Source organism: Gadus macrocephalus, chromosome 7 (genome assembly GCF_031168955.1).
Source record: "Gadus macrocephalus chromosome 7, ASM3116895v1".
Lineage (NCBI taxonomy): Eukaryota > Metazoa > Chordata > Actinopteri > Gadiformes > Gadidae > Gadus > Gadus macrocephalus.
Window position 1 is genome coordinate 8,262,354 of NC_082388.1, and position 26,171 is coordinate 8,288,524.

Sequence of the window (26,171 nt, forward strand, 5' to 3'; positions counted from 1 at the left end):
CCAGCGGTGAGGAACGGACTGTCTTTCTGAGGCTCCGGTGATGCTATGGAAACAGCCTTCATCGTGTTCTAACTCAGAAGCTTCTCTGTAGCAGAAGCACTCGAACGCATCGCGACAAAGAGAGGTGCTCACCTCTACCGACACAAACACATCAGCGCATTGGAGGAAAGGTGACCTCCAGATTCTTAACATCACGCAACAGCACAAGAATACTGGATCATTATTTAAGATAATTCACTTGAAGAAACAGGAACCCCCCCTTCACACCTACTGTCCTCCATCTTCAATTTGGATTTATTTCTGTTGCGTTGCCTGCCCATCTCTTCTCCATTCCTATGGAGGACGGGGTGTGTGTCTCTCTCTCTCTCTCTCTCTCTCTCTCTCTCTCTCTCTCTCTCTCTCTCTCTCTCTTTCTCTCTCTCTCTGCATGACGTGAAAGTCAGGCTCCCTGACCCAGATCTATCACCTCCATAGCAACTGCAGTAAGCTGCAGTAATGCTCTCTCTCTCTCTCTCTCTCTCTCTCTCTCATTATATCTTGCCTCTTGCTCTCTCTCCCTCTGTTTCTGTTTCTCTCTGTCTCTCTCTGTCTGTCTCTCTCTCTCTCTCTCTCTCTCTCTCTCTCTCTCTCTCTCTCTCTCTCTCTCAGTCTCTCTCCCTCTCTTTTTCTATTTCTAATAATTTCCTCTCCCTCTCTCCATCTCTCACTTCGTCTCCTGTAGAACCGACTGGTTTCTTTCTCACTCGTCTATCCTGATCTGAATCAAGGAAGACACACGTGTTCTTATTCAAATGTTCCTTTGAACAGATCCTAGGCAGAAGGGCGGTAATGTGCCCAGTGTGTGTGTTTGTGGTTTTGTGTGGATATGTGTGTGTGTCCACAAATGGACAGAATGAAGACCATTCTCCAGAAAGTTTAGAATTTATTTAACAAAAGAATTTTCTTAAAAAGAAAAGAAAAGATGTTCCAGGCACTTCTGTGCCGTTCACCTTTGTCTCAACCTGGCTGTCTATTACACATTTGGATAATGGTCCTGCAGCAGCTGGGCTGCATGCATCGTGGGTCGTGAGGAGGAGGATACACACACACACACACGCACGCACGCACGCACGCACGCACGCACGCACGCACGCACGCACGCACGCACGCACGCACGCACGCACGCACGCACGCACGCACGCACGCACGCGCGCACACACACACACACAAGGAGGTTTTTAAAGCTGCTCATTCCTAGGGGTGATCACACTGGGAAGTGCTCACGCCTCCAGCCAGAGAGAGAGAGGGATGGCCTCATCGGTGCGCCACAACCAGCAAGCCAAGGAGGGGACCTCCCTCACACATCAGCATCCGCTCCCCCACATACCGACACACCCACATACGCACATTCGCACACACACACACGACTCACACCCACACGCACACACACGACACACACACACACACACACCGACATACGCACACAAGCACAGACCCCGAAACACACACAGTGATGGAATGAAGGATAAAATATGCCCCCCCCCCCCCCTCCTCCTCTGCAAAAAGAAAATCTGCGGCACATTCTATGAATGGAGGCGGAGTTCAGCCCCACGACGAAGCAGCTGCCGTCACCACGTTGGTGTCACCCTGCCCCCATTCCCAGCCCAGATATCTCCCATTCTCTCATTACCCCTCCCCATGTCTCCTATAGCGGCTCCATAGCGTACTGCGTCCTACTTCTCATCTCTCTGAGTCACTCCTTAGCCTTCATCAACAGAGCGGGGGCGAGAGGGAGAGAGAGATATGCTCCAATGAGGTCATTGTGACGTATTTATAGCTCAGGTAGCGCTGCTGGTGTGAGGCAGTACTCGGTGTGTGTAGTGAGAGGCAGTACTCGGTGTGTGTAGTGTGAGGCAGTACTCGGTGTGTGTAGTGTGAGGCAGTACTCGGTGTGTGTAGTGTGAGGCAGTACTCGGTGTGTGTAGTGTGAGGCAGTACTCGGTGTGTGTAGTGAGAGGCAGTACTCGGTGTGTGTAGTGTGAGGCTGGTGGTGAGAGGCAGTACTCGGTGTGTGTAGTGTGAGGCAGTACTCGGTGTGTGTAGTGAGAGGCAGTACTCGGTGTGTGTAGTGTGAGGCAGTACTCGGTGTGTGTCTGACCAGCAGAAGGACTACTACCAGTAAGAAGTGAACCTTCGGATACATACCAAGCACAGTTTCTACTATACAATATCTATCTAATACATCTCATTAATATTGCAAATTGTTAAACGTTTTATTTGTCGCAGTTTTATCAATCAAATAAAATGTTCAACTGGTTAAACACAACATGTGTGTAGACACATAACAGGGATGTATCATATTTGCCTAAATAAATGAAACTGAACAAGAAGGTGCCATTGACGTCTCAAAGTGGAAGCCAGTAATGGTTCATACTAAATGCTATATACCATATACTGATAGCTTAAAGGTAAATGTAGATAGAGTCAGCGCATCACAGGGTTCTTTTGGACATAGAAAAGCCCTTGAAAGACGAATATAGGGTTCGTTTTAAGTTTCTATTTAAGCAGCATCCAGGCTTAGGCCGGGAAGCGGGGTTACCATGGTTACCAACACCTCCATTTAGATGTGGCCTGGTTACCCGGGCGACTTGCGATATGGAGCAGGCTGTCATTGGAGTGCCCTTGAGTGCTCTACATCTCCCAGCCCAGCTTGATCTCCCTCACTCCTGCTCTCCAGAACACCAGACCGGGTCCCCCAGCCCGGGAGATCAGCTCACACACCACGACGGACCCACGACCAAGGCAGCAAATACTGCCGTGTTAAACCTCGGCCCCCGCAAAGAGTCTGGGGTAAAAATAGCAGTTATAGAATTCGGCCTAATTCACAGTTCATCGCCGGCAAACCAGCGATTTATTTACCAGTGCTGTTGTTTCAGTTCACACAAGTCAATGACAGTGTACAAATTGTTCAAGTCCAATCAAAAGTGCCCTTCAAAATGCTCCAATATAACCTCTACAGAAAGGCAGAAGAGAAAACTAAGTCCATGCTCTCACTGAGTGGTCTTAATAATCCAACAAAATAGCAATCTGCATAGCAAAAGGAAAAGGGAAGATAATCCAAATGGCTTGATGACACGGGTTCAGGAGCCTCACACAGCCCTGGGTTAATCCAGAGGTTAGAAGTAGGCTGTGGTTCAAGGCAATTCAATACGACTCAGTACATAACACAAAGTTCAAGGCAAATCCAAATTATCATTTGGAAGGGGAGGTTCTGGCATGATCACAGAATGTTCCAGAAACACTGAACATTTGTTATTGTGGTAACCAGGTTTAGTATAGAAGGGCTTCTTCTGCGATCTATCCATTTAGCTGGACGACGTTTGATACACTATTAAAGGATGTGTCTGATTGATGCCCCCGTCTTTCACGATGTGGCACGACCCTTATTGGGGTAACACTTAATCCCAGGTCCATCTGCCACCGGGCCAGCAGCGGCCAACAGAGGCACCGCATCACGTCTCCCCAACATCCATTTAAGTCCTCTTCTCTTCTTCCATGCAATTATTCCTGTTCCATCTAGGGATGCACCGAATATACGGCCACCGAAAATGTTCCGCCGAAAATGGCCCAAAACATAATTTTCGGTTTCGGCCGAAGGAGTAAAAAGGCCAAAAAAAATACACCGGACATTTTTATTTTTGATTAAAAAAAATACTAATAAAAAAAAAAAATACTAATTTATTTAAAGGTACCTTGTTCTTAAATTCTTGCTATAAGGTCTGCTGGAATGTCAGAAAACGTTCAGTATTCAATAAATATTTTGTATCAAATTTGTAATTGATTTTTTTTTATTGAAAAGCAAGACAAAAAAGTTTATAAAGGACATTTAATTGTTTGATTTATGCAATGCTGAAAAATTAAAGCAAAATGAATGAAAAACAGCAAAAGCCACATTCGGTATTCGTTTTCGATTTCGGCCAAGAATTTTTCCATTTCGGTGCATCCCTAGTTCAATCTCTCCGAGGCCACAGACTGGCCGTCTGTTCTGCTGCTGCACGCCTGCTGGCATTTTATTCTTCCTGCATAACACATTTATAAACTTCTTATTGATTAACACTAGCGCTTTATCTGTCATTCATACGTGCTTTCTGTTTGAGATCCATGGCTGTCGATACCATAGGGGGGAGTCGCAGCACTCTGCCGCGCCGCTCTCTCCAGGGGAACACCCCCGCCATTTGTAATTCTCTAAGAGCTCTGGGGTCAGCGCCGCCGCTCACCCCGCGGCGCGGGCTTACGCAACCAGGAGCGCTCTGTGGAGCCGGCCTCTCCTCCCCCAGCACTTTGATTCAGGGCAGATTAAATGGGCTCACACCGACCTCCGGAGACCAGGGCTGTTTCTCCAGCTGAGGAGGCGTCCTGTGACCTCCGACACCTAGAGGGCTGAGGCTCTGAAGTGGCTACTTTATGAAAGTGTCTCACGAAGAGGGACTGCCTCACGTATGGTCGGGCGTACGTGTGTTTGCTGGCACATCAAAGTCACAAACGCAAGCTGTCGGCCAAATTATTGGTCTTGAAGCGATTCAGTAAAATAACCAGGTGACTTACCCTAACCGTAGATTGACAAATGAAGGAGGTGACGAGGACCGTTTTCGTTGGTCCTCCTTGTATCCTCGGTCGATATCCCCCATCGACTGAAGAACCTAAATACGGACCAATCTAGGTACCTAGTGAGGATGCTTCCTATGCTTCCTAAGGGGACAGTCCTAGGCAGCCATCTCACCTATATTGGCCACCTATTTAGGAAGCCTCCCCTTGATTGAGCTGCATGCCCCTGGTGGGGAGTTTGTAAAAGCATGGCCTCATTTAAACCCAGAGATCAGAAAAGAGACGGCAGACCTCAATGGATGGACAATGACTGAGACATGTGTTGACTTTAATCTGGATTACAGAGACCAATATATCTACACACACAATGGTTCAGCACACACTACCCACACACACGCACGCACACACAATCACTGATGTGTCCCTAGTCCTTAATTTATCTCCCTCTCTTTTTCCCTCTCTCTGTCTCTCTTTCTTTCGCCTTTCTTTCTCTCTCTCTATCTCTCTCCATAGTAACTGTTCATAATATATCTCTCTCTCTCCCTGGAGATTTTTTTTTTTCTCTTTTTCTAAATTGTATTTAAATATATAACAAATAAATAACACAATAATATAAGTAGTGGTACAAAATCCAAAAGTCAAAGACAATAATGCAGTGACGATACAACAGTAATACAACGACGATGAAACCAGTCGTAGTACATCATGAAGGGTAGTTATAAGGAGTTCCCTGGTTGTCCCTGAGCATATGACAGATGAGGACGTATCTTGCTGCAAACAAGCAGCATTTTATCTTTACCCCCATAGAATATACTTAATTTACTCACTGTCTTATAGGGATTCCAATTGGGACTTTTGTTGATTGAATTTAGGAAGTCAATATTTTCTTGTGTCTTGGTATTATTGGACGGTGCAGCAGAAAGAGGGTTTAGGTTTCCACTTACTTCTGCGGGCAGTGTGTGTACAGCCTCTTTCTCTCTTTGTCTCTAGTTCTTAATGTCTCTCTCCCTGTTCCGTAATGTCTCTCTCTCTCTCTCTCTGTTCCATAATGTCTCTCTCTCTCTCTCTCTCTCTCTCTCTCCTTCTCTCTCTCTCTCTCTCCCTGTTCCATAATGTCTCTCTCTCTCTCTCTCCCTGTTCCATAATGTCTCTCTCTCTCTCTCTCTCCTTCTCTCTCTCTCCCTGTTCCATAATGTCTCTCTCTCTCTCTCTCTCTCTCTCTCTCTCTCTCTCTCTCTCTCTCTCTCTCTCTCTCTCTCTCTCTCTCTCTCTCTCTCTCTCTCTCTCTCTCTCTCTCTCTCTCTCTCTCTCTCTCTCTCTCCCCCCTCCCTCCCTCCCTGGTTCCTTATGTCTCTCTCTCTCTCTCCACAGTAACTGTCCCTGCTCCCTGGCCTCCGCCCTGGCCCGGTCCACGGCCGACAGCGTCCTTCAGAACTACCTCACCACCCTGACCTTCGTCAAGCCTGTGGAGGAGGAGCTTGACGAGGACGCCCCCCCACCCCCGCCCTACCTGCCACGTGAGCTCCTTGCTCTGTGTGTGTTTGTGTGTGTGTGTGAGTGTGTGTGTGTGTGTATGTGTGTGTGTTTGTGTGCCGTGCTTGGGACTAAGATAGAGACGTCTTGTCTCTTTCACATGAATCAGTGTTTTTTTTATGGTAGAAAGAATCAGTTGATGTTTACTGGGGTTAACAATGAGATCGAGAGGCAAGAAGATGGAGAGAGAGAGGAGAATGGAGAGAGAGAGAGAGAGAGAGGAGAATGGAGAGAGAGAGAGAGAGAGAGAGAGAGAGAGAGAGAGAGAGGAGAATGGAGAATGGAGAGAGAGAGAGAGAGAGAGAGAAAGAGAAAGAGTGAGCGAATGAATGAAAAAGAGAGACAGAAATTAATGCATACTTGTATCAGCATACATTATGTAGAGGCTAGGCTAGTTTCAAATATAGCCATTAAATCAAACAATAACAAGACTCTACAATTAAACAGAATTTCATGGAATGATTCACTGTTTCATGAGTTCTCTGGTCACTAGTATGATTCATGAGAAAGTGAATGACCCTGGCCATTATTGAATGCCCCACGCCCCCCGTCCCCCCCCCTTTCTGTGGGTGTGTTTGTGGACGCGTGTGAAATTGTTGTTGTCATACTTTGTTGAACGTCAGTGTTGTCAACTACCTTCATACTAACAGCACTGCCCAAATTTTCTTCATGTTCCATTAAATCCCTCCTCTGTGAAAACACCCACGGTCAATATTGTCTGCTAACAAAGACAATGTTTTTCTGTGTGCAATAATTGTCCTTAAAACTGGTGTTTTAATCTGGCTACTGGAGAGGTGGGCCGTTAGGAACGTGCTCACCGGCTGCCAGAGACGCTGTTTGGATATTATGGCAGAATTTGAGGCGAGAAACAAACCTTGACCAACCTGAAGGGGTTTCAATGAATGCTGTTAGAATAAAGTGCAGGAGGTGGTTTGATCTAAGCCGGCAATTATCTCCTGTGTGGGCGACTGCGTTCTGCATTGTGGGCTGGTTATTCTGTTTATTCTTCCACATTGAGTTCAATATCAGCTTTGTATCAACTGTCAATAACAGGAAGCGTACATTTGCCAAATTGCGGAGGCTAGAATAAAAAAGGACACTAGATCACAGACGCATTGAGCACGTCAGCTGGGTCTGACTGGCTGGAGAGCAGTGTGAGCGTGCGCGTGTTTAATCTTGCATGCGTATGTGTGTGCTTGTGTGAGAGAGAGAGCGTAGGAGCGAGACAGAGATCATGCACAGATGGTGCTTGAAGCACACCAGTATTGTGCCGTGCTATTGGTTGAATTCCACGCGTCCTTCATGTGTGCTGCTGATGATCACGCGTTTCTCATGAGGACGATGGGATGTCTTCATTTCGTACACAGGCCGTTGGGCCGTGTCGCCTACACAACGGCGTAGCCGTGGTTTTGTGTGTGCACGTTGACAGGCCATGTTGTCAACGTGTGTGTGTGTGCGTGTGTGTGTGTGTGTGTGTGTGTGTGTGTGTGTGTGTGTGTGTGTAACGGCATGTCTGTATACGGGCACATTGGAGTACGTGTGTGTGTGTGTGTCTGTGTCTGTATCTGTGTCTGTGTGTGTGTGTGTGCGTGTTTTTGTGTTTGCACGTTGACAGGTCATGTTGTCAATGTGTGTGTGTCTGTGTGTGTCTGTGTGTGTGTCTATGGGCATGTCTGTATACGGGCACAACAGAGTACGTGTGTGTGTGTGTGTGTGTGTGTGTGTGTGTGTGTGTGTGTGTGTTAGGGCTGGACGATTAATCGAATCACGTTTGAATAATCGTGATTTCCATATTGACCAAAATAATCGTGATTATGATTTTCCCCATAATCAAGCAGCCCTAGTGTGTGTGTGTGCGCGTGGGCACGTTGGTGTGCGTGTACATAGGTGCGCATGCGCCGTGTGTCGGCTTTTCTGTGTGTGTATATATGTACCTATGGTGTCCTGAGCGCCATAATGATGATGTGTGTGCTGTGTGCGTCCCAGAGCTGGACTCAGTGCAGCTGGCGCGGCTGGTGTTCAACAGGCTGTTTGAGGTGTGCGACGCGTGGATGAAGGACTTCCCGTACCGCCGCCGCCCCTCGCCCTACTACGAGACCTCCATCCACGCCATCAAGAACATGCGGCGCAAGATGGAGGACAAGCATGTCATCATCCCCGACTTCAACACCCTCTTCAACATCCAGGTCTGCTGGAACAACACACACACACACACACACACAGATGACAGACACACAAATCATTGTCTCGTTTTATTCAACACAAACAGCAACTTGCATTGCTGTTTGTGTTGAACAAAATGATACAAGGATATGCCTGTTGGACAGTTATCTAGACCAGTGTTCACACTCTTTTAATGTTTATTTAAGTCTCAGCTGACTCTTCTTGTGTTCCGCTTTTAAATTGTATTATTTTGTATTATTGCATTGTTGAAGGGAGCCTTAGACTGAGGCATTTCATTGCTGCTGCTTTAATTGTTGTGATTATGACACATAAACCATCTTGAAAAAAAAGCTACATCCTTTGTTTAAAAATACTGCATCTTAAAATTAGGCATTAAAATTGACTACCGGTTTTTTTTATGAATGTGCCGGCCCTTGGAACCAAAAAGGTTGGGAACCCTTGATCTAGACCGTTGTGGGAAAGCCCGGAGCTGGGATGTGGAGAAGGAAGAACGGGATGAAGCTCACGTAATTCCAATGAGCGACCAATCAATATGGCCACCGTCTGTGAAAACACGTCTCAAATGCCTTTGAATTATTGATGTGACACAAAAACAATGGTGTTCTTATTGATTATATTCTTTAACTATATTTTAACTCGCTTCACCTCACGGTAATGAAAACGAAAATCTGTTCCCTCTAATGAGTCAGTGAGTTTGAGACATTGTGCTGTGTCTTATAGCAGGCCTAGAACCATATCTTTAGTGCTGGGAGCTTCCCATTAGGATGTCTCCTCCTTCCTTGGGGGACATGATGACAAACAGAGCTCAGAATGGCTCATTTGTTTAAGGCGATCGAGGGTATTCCCCGATGCATTTCATTATCAGAAGAATGCAAATGGAATCCGAAGGCATCCATTGATCTATGAGGACAGTCGGGCGGAGGTTCATTAAAGATGGCTAGGAGTTTATTTGATTTTTTTTACATTACTGACCACCCTCCTCCCACCCTCCCCTCCTCTCTTCCCCCTCCCCTCTACCTCCCACCCTCCCATCCCCTCCTCTCCTCTCTCCTCCCTCCCTCCCCTCCTCTCTTCCCCCTCCCCCTCCTCTCTCCTCCCACCCTCCCCTCCCCTCCTCTCCTCTCTCCTCCCTCCCTCCCCTCCTCTCTTCCCCCTCCCCCTCCTCTCTCCTCCCACCCTCCCCTCCCCTCCTCTCCTCTCTCCTCCCTCCCTCCCCTCCTCTCTTCCCCCTCCCCTCCCCTCCTCTCTCCTCCCTCCCTCCCCTCCTCTCTTCCCCCTCCCCTCCCCTCCTCTCTCCTCCCTCCCTCCCGTCCTCTCTTCCCCCTCCCCTCCCCTCCTCTCTCCTCCCACCCTCCCTTCCTCTCTTCCCCCTCCCCTCTCCTCCCCCCCCCCCCCCCCCCAGGACCAGGAGGAGCAGGCCTTCTTCGCGGTGTTCGACGGCCACGGCGGCCTCGACGCAGCGATCTACGCGGCCAACCACCTGCACGTCAACCTGGTGCGCCACGAGTTCTTCAGGCAGGACCCCGTGGAGGCCCTGTTCCGGGCCTTCAGGACCACCGACGAGCGCTTCATCAAGAAGGCCAAGCGCGAGGTCGGACTTAGTGTTCTAATCCTTCTGAAATCCTTCTAGGTTCATATTCATCTGATACTCTGAAGAGCTATGCATCTGTTTGAGTGTTGTTCTCCATTGTGTTTTTTACACGGTGAACACTTTATTAAGACGACCTCCGGCTTGAACCGATGACACTAAGGCCCCGTTCACACGAAGCCGATTTCATGGCGAAACCGCAAAGGTCTTGTACGGTTTGGCCTTCCGTACACACGAAGCCGGCGAATCCGCCGGCCGAAACCGCAAACTTCTGAAACCACCCTCGGAGGTGGTTTCAAATCTACCCGGTTTCGTTTTGGATTCGTGTGTACGCCTGAAACCGACTGAAACCACAAACCATGACGTCATCGCCCCACCCCTCGACCTCCTAGCCAATGGCTCTTAAGCCCGCGGAGTCTCAGAAATCACATGCGAGCATGCGCATAAGGGCAGCCTTTATGCGCATGCTCACATGTGATTTCTGAGACTCCTGAGACTCTTCTTCTTATTTAATTTCTTCTGGATTTCTGTACCAGAAGCAGCGCCCCTTATGGGCCTGGAATGTGTACTAAAGCGTTTCTACAGATCTACCCGGTTTCGCTTGGCTTCGTCTTTACGGAGATACTTCGAAACCGGATAGATCGAAACCGTAACGGTTTCGCCCGTTTCGGCTTCGTGTGAACGGGGCCTAATTTGCATGCATTTCCCCACTGTCAGCTTAGTCTGTTTAAGCTTAGTTACTCTTAATAAAGTAATTATCCTTGTGAACTTTGTATTATTCAATTATGTTTAAACAAAAGAATTCGGTCCACCTTTTTGTCCATTGGAAAATAATATTGATTCGATACATGATTTGGTTGATTATTTATCCAAAGTGGCCTTCAATACCGGAAGTAAACGCCAAAATCTAACCTTTTCTGTCCGGGTCTTACAAAGTGTTGGTTTTTGTGTGAGTATAATATATCAAGTTGATTAAGTTGTAAGATCTTAAGCAGGGTACATTTTATTTACCAGGTAAACAGTCTGCTACATCTGGCAGAACATACTTACCCAGAGTGTTTTCTATTGGCGGTGTGAGTTTTCCATTGGCTTGAGCGTGTGAGTTGGTTTCTGGGAAACGTTCCATCCCCTCACCCCTCTGTTGAGGCCTCTGTGTGTGTGTCCGGGTGTGGCTGGTGATGCGGCCACTGATGGGGTCTCCCTCCTGACTCCGCCCACGTTTACTGCCTACCTAAGCAGGTCATCAGGGAATGGGCGGGGCTTGTTTTTGGCAAGAGCTGGCGGGAGCAGGAGGGATAATGATTTCTGTCCGAACTTGGCCGTGGGCATCAAGGAGAATGTAATACGAATAGAAGTAAATTAACTTTAAGTTATTTAAAAGTCATCTGGCGACCGTAGGAATCCTGCTCCTGTCATAATAGCGAGGGGACTCGACGACGCAACCACCTCTTATAGAACCAAAGGTGTCTAAAGTGTTGTTTTTTCTAAAAAGCTTTATTGCCCCCCTCGGATCAAATGTATTGAATCCCCTTCGAAGAAGTGCCCCTGTACCCGGTGCGCAGCCTTTAGGCCGGTCTCTGAGTGGGGGCGTCCCCGACCCGTGCTGACGCTGTGCCGCGGTGGCGTTGTTGTGTTGACAGAAGGTGCGCTGTGGCACCACGGGCGTGGTGACCTTCCTGCGGGGCCGGACCCTCTACGTGGCCTGGCTGGGCGACTCGCAGGTCATGCTGGTGAAGAAGGGACAGGCGGTGGAGCTGATGAAGCCTCACAAACCAGACCGCGAGGTAACAACACCCACATCCACCGGGGGTTTAGGGGGGCGTACAGGAAGTAGTACTAGGCTTCCTCTGCACAGCAACATTAGTGTACAAGTAAACCGATTTTTGCAATGTAACAACCCAGGCATGTATTTATGATCGCCATAGCAACCCTTTTGTCTGACGGTAGTCCTGTGTTTGGGGAAACTCCATGTCCTTGAGGGGGTGCAGAACCCAACCGGCAGCCACTTGGTCTGCAAGTCCGTTTTTCTGAATGGGTTTTAATCACGGTGGTCACAAAAGGCTTCACAGGCCTCGGTATCTGACCCCCCCCCCCCCCCCCCCCTCCCTAACGCTGAGCCCTCTTAAGGGCTAGGGAGACCCCCTAATCATCAGGGTGGAATCAGCAGGAGAGCAGAAAGAGGGGTTTCTGGAGAGATGTTGTTGGTTCTGCGGCTTGGTCCCGGGTGAATAGCTATCTCAGAGTCATTAGCCACCGAGCCTTCAGCGGCCACTTGGTCCTGAGTGAGTAGTGATGCAAATGATCATAATATCATCGCTAAGTGTTGCTCCAGCCCGAGCTCAATAAGTCATCAGAGGCTATGGAGACTTTGGAGGAGGAAATAGGCTGGCGGTACCCACAGTTAAAAGGTGGAAGTATGCATGCGCCATCGCACCGAAACGCAACGCACCTTCTCAATTTAGTTGCGATTATTTCCGTGCCTGAGGGCTTCAAGTAACCATATTTATAAAACTCCTCACATTCAGGAAAGGGCATTAATTAATATGTTCTACGTTTCCCTGTGATGACCTTTCTATCTCATGATAACCGTACGCACTGGTCTGCAGGACGAGAAGCTGAGGATAGAAGCTCTGGGCGGCTGTGTGATCTGGTTTGGAACATGGAGGGTGAACGGCAGCCTGTCTGTATCCAGAGCCATAGGTAAAGTACTACTCTCTACTACTACTTCACCACCACCAACGTTTTGACATTTGGGAGGTGACACCACACACCCTCAGATCCCACGTGCATTCCTTAAAAGTACTGCCGCATTAACAGTCTAGACGATTGTCTCGATGTACCCATGAGGGTCTTTTCACGGCCCGGAGCCAGGCCCATGCTCACATCATGTCTACCCAGTGCTACGGCAGGCGGCCTGATTCACCGTCTGTGACCCGTAGGTGACGCAGAGCACAAGCCGTACATCTGCGGCGACCCCGACCACTGTGTCTTCCCCCTCGACGGCTCAGAGGACTACCTCATCCTGGCCTGCGACGGCTTCTGGGACACGGTGAGCCCGGACGAGGCGGTGAGGGTGGTGAGCGACCACCTCCAGGAGAACACCGGCGACACCAGCATGGTGGCCCACAAGCTGGTGGCCTCGGCCCGCGACGCCGGCTCCAGCGACAACATCACCGTCATCGTGGTGTTCCTGCGGGACCCCCGGAACCCGCCGGCCAGCAGCGCCGAGGAGGAAGAGGAGGAGGCGGCGGCGGCGGAGGAAGGGCTGGAGGAGGAGGAGGCGGCGGCGGCGGCGGCGGAGGTGGAGGAGGAGGAAGAGGACGAGGAGCAGGAAGAGGGGGATTCGGTGAGGGGCGAGCGGGGCGGCGGCCAGGGAGGGAGCAACGCGGACGTCGGGGGGAAAGGCCGCGGCGGCTGGCCCCTGCAGCAGTGCTCTGCGCCCGCCGACCTGGGCTACGAGGACCGCATGGACTCCTTCACGGACAGAACCAGCCTCAGCCTGCTGGGCCCGGCGGGCCCGGGGTGGACCTCCGCGTCTCCCCCCGTCTCGGACGGACAGCCCCCGGCCGGCCTCGTCTTCGGATCGGAGGCGTGCTTCTCTCACGGGCGAGAGGAGCGGCCCCCGGGGCCGAGGGCGTGGCCCGGACCCCGGCCCTGCGTCCCCGCCTGCCAGGAGCCCATCTCCCCGGCCTCGTTGAACCCGCTGCCCCGCCGCCGGGCGGGGCCGCTGGGCCAGCCCAGGAGGCAGACGCGGAGGCGGCTGGGCGGCGGGCCCCGGAGGGGCTGCAGGGGCGCGGGCAGAGCCCAGCGGGAGTTGTCAGACCTGCAGCGATCCTGCCGCAGTCTGCTCTCTCCCGACCGCTGCCCCGACCAGAGGCCCGGGGTGGCCCTGCCTCACTTACATGACGCCCCCATCTGAAGAGGCGCTGCAGCCACAGCCCAAGAACCCCCCCCCCCCCGCTACGTCCAGCTCCCCCCGCCCCACTTACTCACGAAAGCTTTCACCCAGACCCCCTATGCTTCTAACGCCCTTCAAACATCTCTTTGATTGTCAGTGGCCCGTCGTGGCACGTGCTGCTGTTTTTGTGAATATTGGATCCCTGTCCCCGAGGGTCGGACTCTTGCACCATACAAAAAAAATCCCAAATTGTAAGCTTTCTTATCATCGAAAAAAAAAAATATATATGCTCAGCTCATTGTTGTTATTGACGCTGCATAAGGAAAAACCTTCCCTCTTCATGGAAAGTGCTGATCACTGGCCAGAGCCACAGCCACAGCCACTGGTTGTTCCTGTACCCAGGATGGGCGGGCTCTCCACGTGGCTCCACACAGAAGAGGAACGCTGCCATGATGCCCCCACTCTATGTCCATAGATAAAAGCGCTTTACACGGGATTATAAGATTAGCTGTCACTTATCTAAAGAAAGGCTAGATGTAGTGATATGTAATCCAGATAGGGTAGGGCTGTACAAGTTAGAGAAGGGGAATATCATTTTAAAGAAATTATCTATTTATAGTGTTTGTTAGACCATGTAGTGACTCATGAGTAGACTAGTTGATCAATCACGCCTACTGTGTTAAGCTTTTTGTTTAGAGACAGCCTATCAGGCAAGAGTACTTTACAATTGTCTTGATATGGGTCAAAGTGCCCTGTAAAAGTTGTGTTACCGTTTATTCACTGGGCCACGAGAGTTCAGACAACGCTGCGGAGCTGTGCCTTTAGACATGTGACTGAAACATAACGCTGGGTTTCTTTACGGAAATAAAGTGGTTGTTTGTGCAACTCGACGAGTGCACAAACAACCAAGATGTGTTTTACTATTCAGGACAAGCTAACACTCTGTCAATACAATTCCTATAGTGTGAAATGTTAAAGAAAAGCCATAATCTTCTCTACAGCAGCTCATAGCACTGATTTTAATCCCAAAAATGTCCACCAAGACACTATCCTCAAGGATTTACACAGGGGAAGTATTGCCCGCTAGCATGTAAGCCCGCTAGCATGTTAGCCCGCTAGCACGTAAGCACGCTAGCATGTTAGCCCGTAAGCGACGAGCAGGCTCCGTCAACAGTGCCTCCACTCTCTTGGCCCAGACGAAGGTTGGTGTTTACACACCTAGCAGGATGGTCAATATCGATTTTGGAAACAGACGACTGATCCCATCTGACCACAGGGGTTCTTGTGCCGTCGCTGACAAACTACCGCACTGTGCCATCACCTCCTTTTGTACGCTATCGTCATTTTATCTAACATGTTTATAATTCAAAGTTGTTCCTCTATGGGATGTATGTGGCAGGTTTATGAGGTCATTCCAAAATGAGTAACGCCTCCATCAGGCCGGCCCCGGCCTTGCAGAGAGCCCCATTATGGTGTGCCCACCGCTCAAGTCCTCTATCAGCAGGGAGGCTGGAGCCATTCCTGGAAGAGGGCTGGAGGCCTGATGAGTCTTATGGCCCTCACAACGAGGGGAGCCCACTGGAACAGTTTCAATCTGTATTTAGCAAATCAACGAGTAAAATATCAACTTCAGATTCACGAGAATGTAGTCCAGTTACAGACGCAGAAACATAACTCTTAATTTGCGAGCCCGGGGACAACCAGGTTGTTTTAAAGGGATTCTCTTTTGAAAGGGCAATGTCAGTTTGCCACTCTTCAAGATTATGACTTTGTCTCTGTATTCTCAAACAGCTGGATCCATATTTAGATTTGTCACAAGTATAATTATCAGATTTACCGAATTACTGTATATTAGCCAATGCCCGAAATACAGTCATGTCAACATTAATCTAAACGGCCAAATAGACAGCAGGCTTCCTTCAGCTGTAATAGTTTATAAGAAGTGTGCAAAGATAACTGATATTGATTGGTTCTCTCCATGGTGGGGCTCAGTCCAGAGACGTGTTCGGAACGGACGTGTCAAAGCACGACTTCAGAACACTCGGACATCGCTCCAGGGATTGAAATCATTGAACAATTTACACGTTTGGGGTATAATGGATCCTAGATTGGGGTTGTTCCCTTTCAAACTCTAATTAAATATTTATTGTATATTTATTTTACATGCATATCATCGTTAGGAAGTAGAGAATAGCGGTTAGCATTGGAATGAATGGAAATGAAGTGTTGAGAATTAAATATTTGCTAGAATGTAAGAGACCTCACAAATCTTCTTTCTGGGAGCTCAGGTTTCTCTCAGGGGTGAACAGCCCCCCCCTTCCTCCCCCATTACACTGATATTAGGGTATATTATTTAATCTCCTAAATCACACATAATTTGGATAGGGCCGCAGCTTCATGACCATATTTCTTGAATATGAATTGGGATTGCGACACATGACTTTACCTGGTAGATAACGGAACGCCTGACGTCTGGAAGAGTTTAGTCTAAGACGAAAACTCAATGGATACAATCTGGGCTGACTGATCCTATTATCATCCATCCATGAAAGGTTAAAGATAAAAAAATAAAAACCTCCACGAGATTACCCTTAAAGTGTAATTCAGGCGAAAATTTAATGCAGGGTCTTTTTCGTCATGAAGAACCATAAAATGTGTGTGTGGAGTACCCTCCAGACACTTTATTTAATTTTTTTAAGTCTGCCTTACTGGTAGGTCCATGTTTCCAGGAAGTCCACACAAGTCGCTTACCGGCTACCATAAATTATATAATAGAGGCGTCCCAACATTTTACTTGACAATCTCCCCTCTTGATACTTGGCTGTTCTAAAAACGTTTGCGCCTCTATTTATTATTTACGGTAGCCGGTAATCGACTTGTGTGGACTTCCTGGAAACATGGACCTACCGGTAAGGCACAGACTAGGAAAACTGTCTTTTTTAATAGACTCCCGGTACGCTAACTAAGTTGTTGATGCTTCGATTTATGTGTGGGGACCCTGGTCATACTACTGCAGAGGTTTGGTGCTATTTTGAGCAATATTAGTGGTTAAAAAATGTGGATTTGGAAGAGTTCACACTGCCCCTAGCCAATAACATGGATCCGGGCATTCCCGGGCAAGCTTTATACTCGATTATCAATGAAAAAAAGTGTCTGGAAGGCTTATTTCATGGGTCGTCATGCCGAAAAAGACCCTGGGTTAAATTTTCGCCTGAATTACACGTTAAGGTTACATTTAAGTCAATGATTAAACAAAAGGGTTACCAACCATTAGTATAAACACATGACAGGTCCCGGCCCCACCACATTCATAGCCCCTAACACTACCCCAGGATGGGTTTTACAAAAGCCTCCAACCAACTCAAGGGAAGTGCAATGAATTCACGGTACTCTGAAGACCTTTGTGTGTGTGCGCAGTTTAAGAGCAGATGACATTTACAGACTAAGCTGAATCCAGGCTATGTGTACATTGTTATTCCTGTTCTATTCTCTATGGGTCTTCTTATAATTAGTTCCACTCTAATCACTTGTGTGCATTCCTCATGAGTGGCCCCACATCTTGTTTGCATGTGGCAGACACTGTCAGACACACCACAGCGGCGGGACGTATGTGGGTGGGGATGTGTGTGCTCACAGAATCACAAAATAAACACACCCTTCCCGACGGAAGGGATTAATGTTGAAACTTACTCTTATGTATATTGTGTACATACACTGTGGAGCTCCAAGGCCAAACTGTCACTGTGTAAGCAATAATGATGATACAAATATATCAAGTCGTCAACAAAACCATTGAAATCACAATCTCCCAAGGTGAAACGTGCATCCAATACTGGAAATGTAACCAAACCCCCCCCCCCCCCCCCAAGACAAACTGTAAGGACAGAACCTTTTCATGGGGAAACTGGTTATTTGCTGTTTCTGGCAACTAATAATCTTTGTTCCACCAGAGATGGGGGTGTCCTTGAGGTTTAGGATGTAGGCACTCTTTAAGAGCCAACCACTCTTTACGACGATCAACACAGTACTCCATCCCTGATAATTCACATCCAGGGCCTTTCGTGACTCTGCACTGTGTGTCTCTGTACACAAAAATATCTTGTTTTTTTTCTTTTTTTCTTCTGTAAGCAATAATGAATCTTTTGGAAACTTTGTGTGGAAAAGGCTCCTCACAGGGTTTGTCTTCACTGATGGCTCTCTATCTCGTCAATTTTGTGTTCTACCCCTGCCAACCTCAGAACCCTTAATCGTGCGGCTCCAACACAGAAGCAGTCAGTGTGATAATTATAATTATTATTATAATCGATGGCTGCACGGTGGGCCCTCATCTTTCCTCACACCAACCCCTGGTTATACTTTTTATTTTGCAGTTTGGAGGGAGGGCGGCCAATAGCTTGCTTGTTATATCTGCATATATTTAAAAGCAAACTACCTCAGGTCATCTACTGAGGCGGGGTTTTTCCCTTTAAATCTATGCAGGCATTGAAGGTGTTGGAGACTGTCTGCGCAAGGCCATAGGACAAAGCCATTAGTAGACTCACACACACACACACAGTCATACTCTGAAGACAAACCCATGATTGGCTCTTCCTCTAAAATGTGAGCTAAGTAAACAAAACAAAAAAAGGTACAAATATAAACTTTTAGTAACTGTATAGTCATTGTATGGTCATGTAGTATATACATGTGTATCTTTAAATGGTGACTTATCATGTACATAAAGATTAGCGCAACTCTTTCGGCTAATGCCTCTTTTCTCCACAGCCGCTACATGGATGTTACCAAAGAGGAACCTTATTCAATCTCAAAAGTCCACTTCTACCATCAACCAAGTTGTTTTAAAAGGGGATGACGCTTAGTACAACCTTATTATAGACTAGCCTAGCACTAGTAGTTAAAATAAGAAAGTATAAATAAGTAGGAAAGAGTAAACCATTGTTTGAAAGAGTGACGCTTGTGATGTTTCTTGCAGATTTTAATTTGAAAGTGAAAGTCATTGCGTGCGCTGTAGGTCGAATATCGTTTTTTTCTTTTGGAAATATAGTAAGTGGCCGGAGGTATTATTTGAAAGTTGTAAAGGGAAGGAGTAGAAAGGAGCGGAAGAGAACAAGAAACTATCCAAAATAACGCAAAACCCTCCACAGTGCTCTGCCATAAAGAAGTGTTGCATTCTACGCACTGACGGGGAAGACGGAATCCCTTAATCAATCAGGAAGAGATGCCCTGATCTAGTATATGCATTTCTGGCTTATTTTTCAAAAATATATAACCACTAAAATAAAATAGACGTTGGATACATACAAAAAACAAGTGGCTTTTACAACTCTGGCAAACCTCTTGTGTGTTATGCGTCAGTAGAAGACCCATCTGTGTCCTTCCCCCTGGTGAATACCCTTCACTAAGCCCTCAAGTGGGCCAAGCAGGGAGGACAGGACACTGTTATTAGGAGAGCAGCGGCAGCCTCCACCTGTCTAGTCCTGGCATCAACACACCCCCACTAGAAGCTCCTATTGTCCTCAGGCGTCTCTTCGCCTGGTTCAGCCCCTTGACCTAATCTGGGCCCGCACGCTTTAAAAAGAATGAAGCAAAACTAAATAGAAACTCGGGATGACTATCAGGATAGTGTCCTTCGGTGGACAAGATGGCAAACATGTTAACGTTTCACTAAACAATTGTACACAACAATGCTAAGCCACAACCAAACAGCACGATTGTGAAAAATGTCTAAACTAAAGAAATAATTTTGGGAGCAGGCTTGTTCAAGTAATCATTTGATAAACCACAAGTTGATTAAGAATATGGATGTCAGACCTGAGTGACATCACAGAAGGGATGATAAAATGTAAATGCACGTTCATAATATATTTACTCTATAAATAAAGGCAACTAATTTCTTGATGAGTGTTAGGTCTCTTGACACTAGAGCTAAAATTGCCCGTGCCCAAGTTTTAGTCGTTTTGTAAGCATGGTACTAAACTACATAGCATAGTACTAATTTGGCACTTGGTTAAATCAAAGCTTTATTGATTGAGAACATTGCATTCAGTGATGAAATTGATTTGCTTTATCAACATCTGAAAGACAGTGCGAAAGAAATCCTGCTGCATAATACGAGAGACCTACTTATTAGGATTATGTTGCCACACACACACACACACACACACACACACACACACACACACACACACACACACACACACACACACACACACACACACACACACACACACACACACACACACACACACACGTGAGCTGTAGATACCACAGAATGGGGTCACAGTTACTCGATAAGCAGTCCCTGCTTGAGGTCACCAATAATATAGGCATGAAACACAGAGCCAAAAAAATCTAATTAAATATTTTATTCTACTTATCTGATGCCACACACAAATACAAACAAATTAGAAGGAACAACTTGTGATATAGCACAGAAATAGTACACACAACTCATAACACAGAAGTGTGTTTTTGTGTAATTTACCAGACTGAATTGAGTTAGCAAGAGATTGATCTTTAGAGTGAGGAATGATACAAAGTCATACAGACCCACACAATCACACCCACAATCACACCCCCCACATGTATATCACACAAGCCATCCTCAGTTTCTAACTTGCCTCAGAAGATTCCCTAAAGGAAATTAGGTCACACACACACACACACACACACACACACACACACACACACACACACACACACACACACACACACACACACACACACACACACACACACACACACACACACACCAGCGTTCAAGATTTTTCAAATGTAAACCAGTGAGTATTTCCACATGCAAGATGCATGCACTGCCGACATTTTATCCACCTCAATGTCCCTTGTGAACAAGAACCTCTCCGACCCAGTAATCCTTACACTACAAGACACGGCTGTTTGTGATGCACCATAAGACACGAGCTACATAAGAATGGTCCCAAATGAAAATACACTTTAGTTATGGGGAGTGAGAGGACTGATAAAACCACCCAACAAGGTAAGTGAAATACGACTAAATGGCAGCGATGGGAACCTCTCCCACACATCTGCTGCTGAGACGCTGCATAACTCAATAAAATCGAAACAAAATTAGTGGTGAAGCATCGTTCACAAGGTGTTAAGAAAAGCGGGCCTCGTCCAACGAGAACTGGCCTGAAACAAGCCAGCCGCTATGAGCTGCTGATAAAGGCGGAATTAGACGGTCAGTTTCAAATATTTACAATATTTACCTATTTTCCAACCTCAGGCCAGACGACTGCAAACAGGAGGACAGCTCTGCCTACAAATCGACTTTACGTCTTTGTGAAACCGGCAGTCGGGTGTAAAGGTTGGTGTACACAAGGGGTGATATAGTGGAAATATTGATGAGGGGTCAAGCTTTGATTTCAGTTTCATTCCCATGAGTTTGAGAGCAGAAATACAGGGATAGCACATATTCCGTCAGTAATTAACAGTGTAAAAACTCAAAAAGTGCATTAAATACATGGTTGACCAGGAGTCTGTGTGTGCTCACGGTAGAGAACTCAAACTAAACGTCCTGAAAGACATTCCAGGTGAGCTGCTCTATAAGATTGTACAAAGTGGACGCATCGGTTCTCCGGGAGACTTCACGCGTGTACTCCTCCATCTGCTGCTCTCTGCAGCCATCTGGCCAATCAGAGCGAGGTACTGGACCCAGCCCGGGGGGGCAGACCCCATCACCTGTCAGTGGGCTGGCTGGCGCTGAAGGCCAGGTCCTCGGGCAGCAGTTGCTCCTCTGGAGAAAGAAGAACACGTTGGTTACTGTTCAACCATCTCCATTGTTTCACCCATTACAAGATACAGTGTGTGGACTGTAATCACAAATACTTATTACACGGCTTATGTTCTTATGAAATGACCCGTATCCATGATACTAATCATTGAGTTCTGTTCCTTATTTCACGGCTTATGTTCTTATGAAAGGACCTGTATCCATGATACTAATCATTGAGTTCTGTTCCTTATTACACTTTTAAATGACCCATATTTTCTGATCTCATGATAGTCCACAAGGAGAAGGTCTCCCATGCCCACTAGTCTATAACCAAGGAATGTCAAATCAATATAGAGGAAGACAGACAGCGGGATCAGCTTTTCACTCCTTTAAATGTGCGCGTGTGTGCGTTTGTTGAGTCACCTGCAAAAGGCAGAGACTGGATGTCGTAGGAGAGGTTTGCGTCCTCGTCCTCCGAGTCACAATCTATCTCACTGTCGCTGCTCATCCCTGGCAGCAGGTGCAGAGACTGCTTGTGGCCTGAGGAGCACAACATACAATCAGTATCCACCAAAGCACATTCATTAAACCTCTACACAAGATGGGGACGAATCTTTCAAAAAGACAACAGTCAGCCTTTGTCCTCGTAATCCCTGAACTAAGCCGTTACCGGGGTTCAGCCAAACCTGGTTAGGCAGAGACACCAGGTTAATACGAGGACCACGCTGAGGGAGTAACGTCAGCCCCTGGCACACTAAAGTACCGGGTTACGGTCCGCATGAGACGGCTCAACAGTTGTGGACTCATTGAGTGGCGTTAGATCCTTGTGTTTGCAACACTGAATGAAGCCTAGTGTTGACAGGATGACTTCTACTAAAGATCCCATTTGTGGCCCTTTGACATTCCTGTTTTATACGTGGAGACGCCCTGTGATCTGAACGCCAACTCCTCATTTGTCCCAGAGTGTGTTGACCAATGCTCCTCCAGGGATCTATTCTCTTAATGTATTGGCGTGTTGGTTTGAGGTTAAAGTCAGACAGGTTGGTAGCTGCCATGTCGGCCATTTCTACACTTGCTTGATTCAACTGAATACGTTTCACTTTGACGAAATTGTAACATTGAGAACGTTGGCTAATGGTGTTAACTTTGGAAACACGCCCCTTAGATCATGCTGGCAGAAGACGATCCAAAGTACAGACAACTGGATTCACCGACGCCCCGAAACACACTGCAGACAGCAGACTTCACAGTCCGGAGCAGGTCGGCCCCAGGATCCTGGGGCAGACCTAGTGAGTATGGTCTGGTCCAGACCCTACTCATTAGGTCGGCCCCAGGATGGGGTCTGGACCAGACCTAAGGAGCCAAGCAAATATCTCTGACTGTGTGAGGCACATGCAGAACAGCTTGCTACATGTGCAGAAACCTGAACCCCGGGCGTGATATAAACATGGACAATAACATCAGGGCACACGGGTTTACCTCTGGAAAGACAATTCTGCCTCCAACCTGCTTTCTCCCCAGTGTGCGTGTAAACACATTGAATGTTTAATATAACCCGATCCACATACATTCTGGAGATCACACACACACACACACACACACACACACACACACACACACACACACACACACACACACACACTGTTCAGACATAAGAAAAGAGAGAATCTCTTCCCCTAATGGATCAGGGAATCCATGTTGCCGGTCAACCACCGTGCGTTGAAGACACACTTTAACAGCGGAGAACCGGAGAGTTGGAGGGAGAGAGGAGCTGAGGTTTTCTTGGTTCTAGAATTGACAAATGTTGTCCTCTTTTACTCTCCCGCTTTACAACTGTTAAACCGTACCTACAACACCTTGAATATGCCCAATAAGGCGCAAAGGGCATATACTAGGGACTCAATGTTCACCCCGATTAATCTGTTTTTACTTGGCTTGGGTATTGCCATTGAGAGGGCCATTGTTTAAATAAACTAATCCCTGTCTTACCGCTGCACATTTGCCTGTCAAATGAGTGTTTATGAGCAGCAGCCTTGAGAGGCAGTGGGTTCATCTTGTCAGCCAGGGAACAGCACTAACATGCTAACAGCAGCCTGGGCGAGTGGGGGGGGGGGGCACACCTTCATGCAGGTGGGAAGAGTTCCCCTCCAGGAGGCCAAGCAGGGACTGGTGGGGACTCCCTTCAGGCTCACTGCACTCCAGCACGCTGGGCCTGGTGACCAGAGGGACACAAAACAAGCACATTTAAATAACCTGCCTTTTTATGGCCATACTCCTTATGTTACGTTCATCCAACAAGTATTGGGTTTCACTTTATCGTTTGCTGCTTTACAATGCGAGCCTTAATCCAACCTTGATGAGTGGCAGTCAAATGTTGAAAGAAATGCAGCATCCTGCTGGGCAGGCCAGAGTAAAGTCTGCCCCACAACCAAAGCCCTGTCCCAATACACCACCCTTCTGCCTTATACAGGGCAGGGTGGCCCCACTCTACATCCGGTGTGGTGGCCGGTTTGAGCCCCCCCAGTGGGCCCTACAACGGAGTGAATGCAGACACATAAATACAACAAAAAAGATGAACGCGACACATTAAACTAAGAGCAAGAAGGCAGGACGTTTGCGTGACATTTTCTTCAATAAACAAAGCCTTCGCCGTTGTCCAGAAATACCTTGCGGGTGCCGTGTTTGGATTGTTTTGATCCCCCTGTCGCACAGATGTGACGATTCTATCGCCAATCGACGGACGGCGTGTGTAGCTCCACCTTTTCGTCACCCTTTCAGACCGCCTGGTACCCCAACAGAGGGGTATCGAAAAATAGGTAGGGCTCAGTGGGCTTAATGCCGGACCCTGGCCAACGTTTTGCCGAGGAAACGCGGACCGCGCCGCACCGAATCGTAGCGCACCGCTAGTTGAAAGGCGTCATTAGTATGTCCGTCCTTCGTACCCGACGGCCCGCGTGGAGCTCTTGGTGGAGTTGGCTCCTCCCACGGAGCACAGGTCAGCCTCGGCTCCGGAGGCCGCGTACAGCGCCTTCCGTTCCTCCGTCTGCTGTTTGGAGCTGGAGGCGGGGTCCAGGGGGCAGCCCCCCAGAGGGGAGAAGCCCCCCAGAGGGGAGCAACCCCCCAGAGGGGAGCAACCCCCCAGAGGGGAGCAACCCCCCAGAGGGGAGCCCCCGCTCAGGGAGGGCACCGAGCTGTGGCCGCTGTCCGCCTGGAGGCTGACTGAAGAGAGAGAGAGAGAGGTCAACGGGTCAAAGAGAAGCTAGCACTGAGGAGAGACACCGATGTTACAAGGGAGAGAGAGAGAGAGAGCCGTGAGGAGGCGTGTCCGCCACAGTGAGAAATGCTCTGTGGAAATATCATTTCAGTCGGATGCTTATTCAGGTCATCGCTCCCCTGATTAGAAGCCTCTAATCAAACTAAGAAGTTTCATTTGTTGAAATGAGATAAGGAATGTTTCATCGGGAACCTCTTTCAAGTAAGGACTACGGAGCTGGTAGGAAACTTGCCAATGTGCAGCGGGTTGACAGTGTGTAGGGGCCAATGTGCAGCGGGTTGACAGTGTGTAGGGGCCAATGTGCAGCGGGTTGACAGTGTGTAGGGGCCAATGTGCAGCGGGTCGACAGTGTGTAGGGGCCAATGTGCAGCGGGTTGACAGTGTACAGGGGCCAATGTGCAGCGGGTTGACAGTGTGTAGGGGCCAATGTGCAGCGGGTCGACAGTGTGTAGGGGCCAATGTGCAGCGGGTTGACAGTGTGTAGGGGCCAATGTGCAGCGGGTTGACAGTGTGTAGGGGCCAATGTGCAGCGGGTCGACAGTGTGTAGGGGCCAATGTGCAGCGGGTCGACAGTGTGTAGGGGCCAATGTGCAGCGGGTTGACAGTGTGTAGGGGCCAATGTGCAGCGGGTCGACAGTGTGTAGGGGCCAATGTGCAGCGGGTCGACAGTGTGTAGGGGCCAATGTGCAGCGGGTTGACAGTGTGTAGGGGCCAATGTGCAGCGGGTCGACAGTGTGTAGGGGCCAATGTGCAGCGGGTCGACAGTGTGTAGGGGCCAATGTGCAGCGGGTTGACAGTGTGTAGGGGCCAATGTGCAGCGGGTTGACAGTGTGTAGGGGCCAATGTGCAGCGGGTTGACAGTGTGTAGGGGCCAATGTGCAGCGGGTTGACAGTGTGTAGGGGCCAATGTGGGTGAGGTGTACGCTGCTGGGCGCTGACCGTCGGCTGCGGGGGGGCCCTCTCTGGGACAGAGGCTCAGCGAGGCTGCGGTCGACGGGGCCCCGCTCAGACCTCTGTTCCGGGGGTCTTTGTCCTCGCCGCCGCTCCTCCTCAGCAGCAGGGCGGCGCCGCCGTCCGGCGCAGGAGACACAAACTTCTTGGCTGAAGGACAACAGTAAAAAAAACATGATTCAAATTCACTTCGGAAAGCAACGTTGCAAATAACACCACATCATTGAGTCAAAGATCCCAGATCATGCTTTTTCAGGGTTAATAATTGCATTTGGGTCACATGCCTGGATGTTAGAAATACCCCTTATTATTCTCACACTGTTTATTTCTGCAAAACCAATTTCAGCAGCTTTCAAAGACGGGCTGATTTGTATCCCGCATCGCCCACTGGGTGACAACACACTGCTACGGGAGTAAAGTTTGA

At 48.3% G+C, this 26,171-nt stretch overlaps 2 protein-coding genes across 2 annotated transcripts in view; one reads left to right on the top strand and one right to left on the bottom strand.

Moving 5' to 3' along the window:
- Positions 1-18,523, top strand: part of ppm1e (protein phosphatase, Mg2+/Mn2+ dependent, 1E) — a 35,585-nt gene extending 17,062 nt beyond the window's left edge. Inside the window, exons 2-7 of the mRNA XM_060056385.1 lie at positions 5,956-6,101; positions 8,104-8,303; positions 9,704-9,892; positions 11,530-11,673; positions 12,496-12,589; positions 12,829-18,523. Of these exons, the coding sequence (XP_059912368.1) occupies positions 5,956-6,101; positions 8,104-8,303; positions 9,704-9,892; positions 11,530-11,673; positions 12,496-12,589; positions 12,829-13,808 (1,753 nt within the window). The 3' untranslated portion in view covers positions 13,809-18,523. The remainder of the gene's footprint in view (positions 1-5,955; positions 6,102-8,103; positions 8,304-9,703; positions 9,893-11,529; positions 11,674-12,495; positions 12,590-12,828) is intronic.
- A 1,614-nt stretch (positions 18,524-20,137) lies between these two features.
- Positions 20,138-26,171, bottom strand: part of trim37 (tripartite motif containing 37) — a 21,833-nt gene continuing 15,799 nt past the window's right edge. The window contains exons 20-24 of the mRNA XM_060056220.1: positions 25,736-25,958; positions 24,465-24,741; positions 23,643-23,734; positions 21,946-22,062; positions 20,138-21,543 (exon numbers count right to left, since the gene is read on the bottom strand). Of these exons, the coding sequence (XP_059912203.1) occupies positions 21,485-21,543; positions 21,946-22,062; positions 23,643-23,734; positions 24,465-24,741; positions 25,736-25,958 (768 nt within the window). The 3' untranslated portion in view covers positions 20,138-21,484. The remainder of the gene's footprint in view (positions 21,544-21,945; positions 22,063-23,642; positions 23,735-24,464; positions 24,742-25,735; positions 25,959-26,171) is intronic.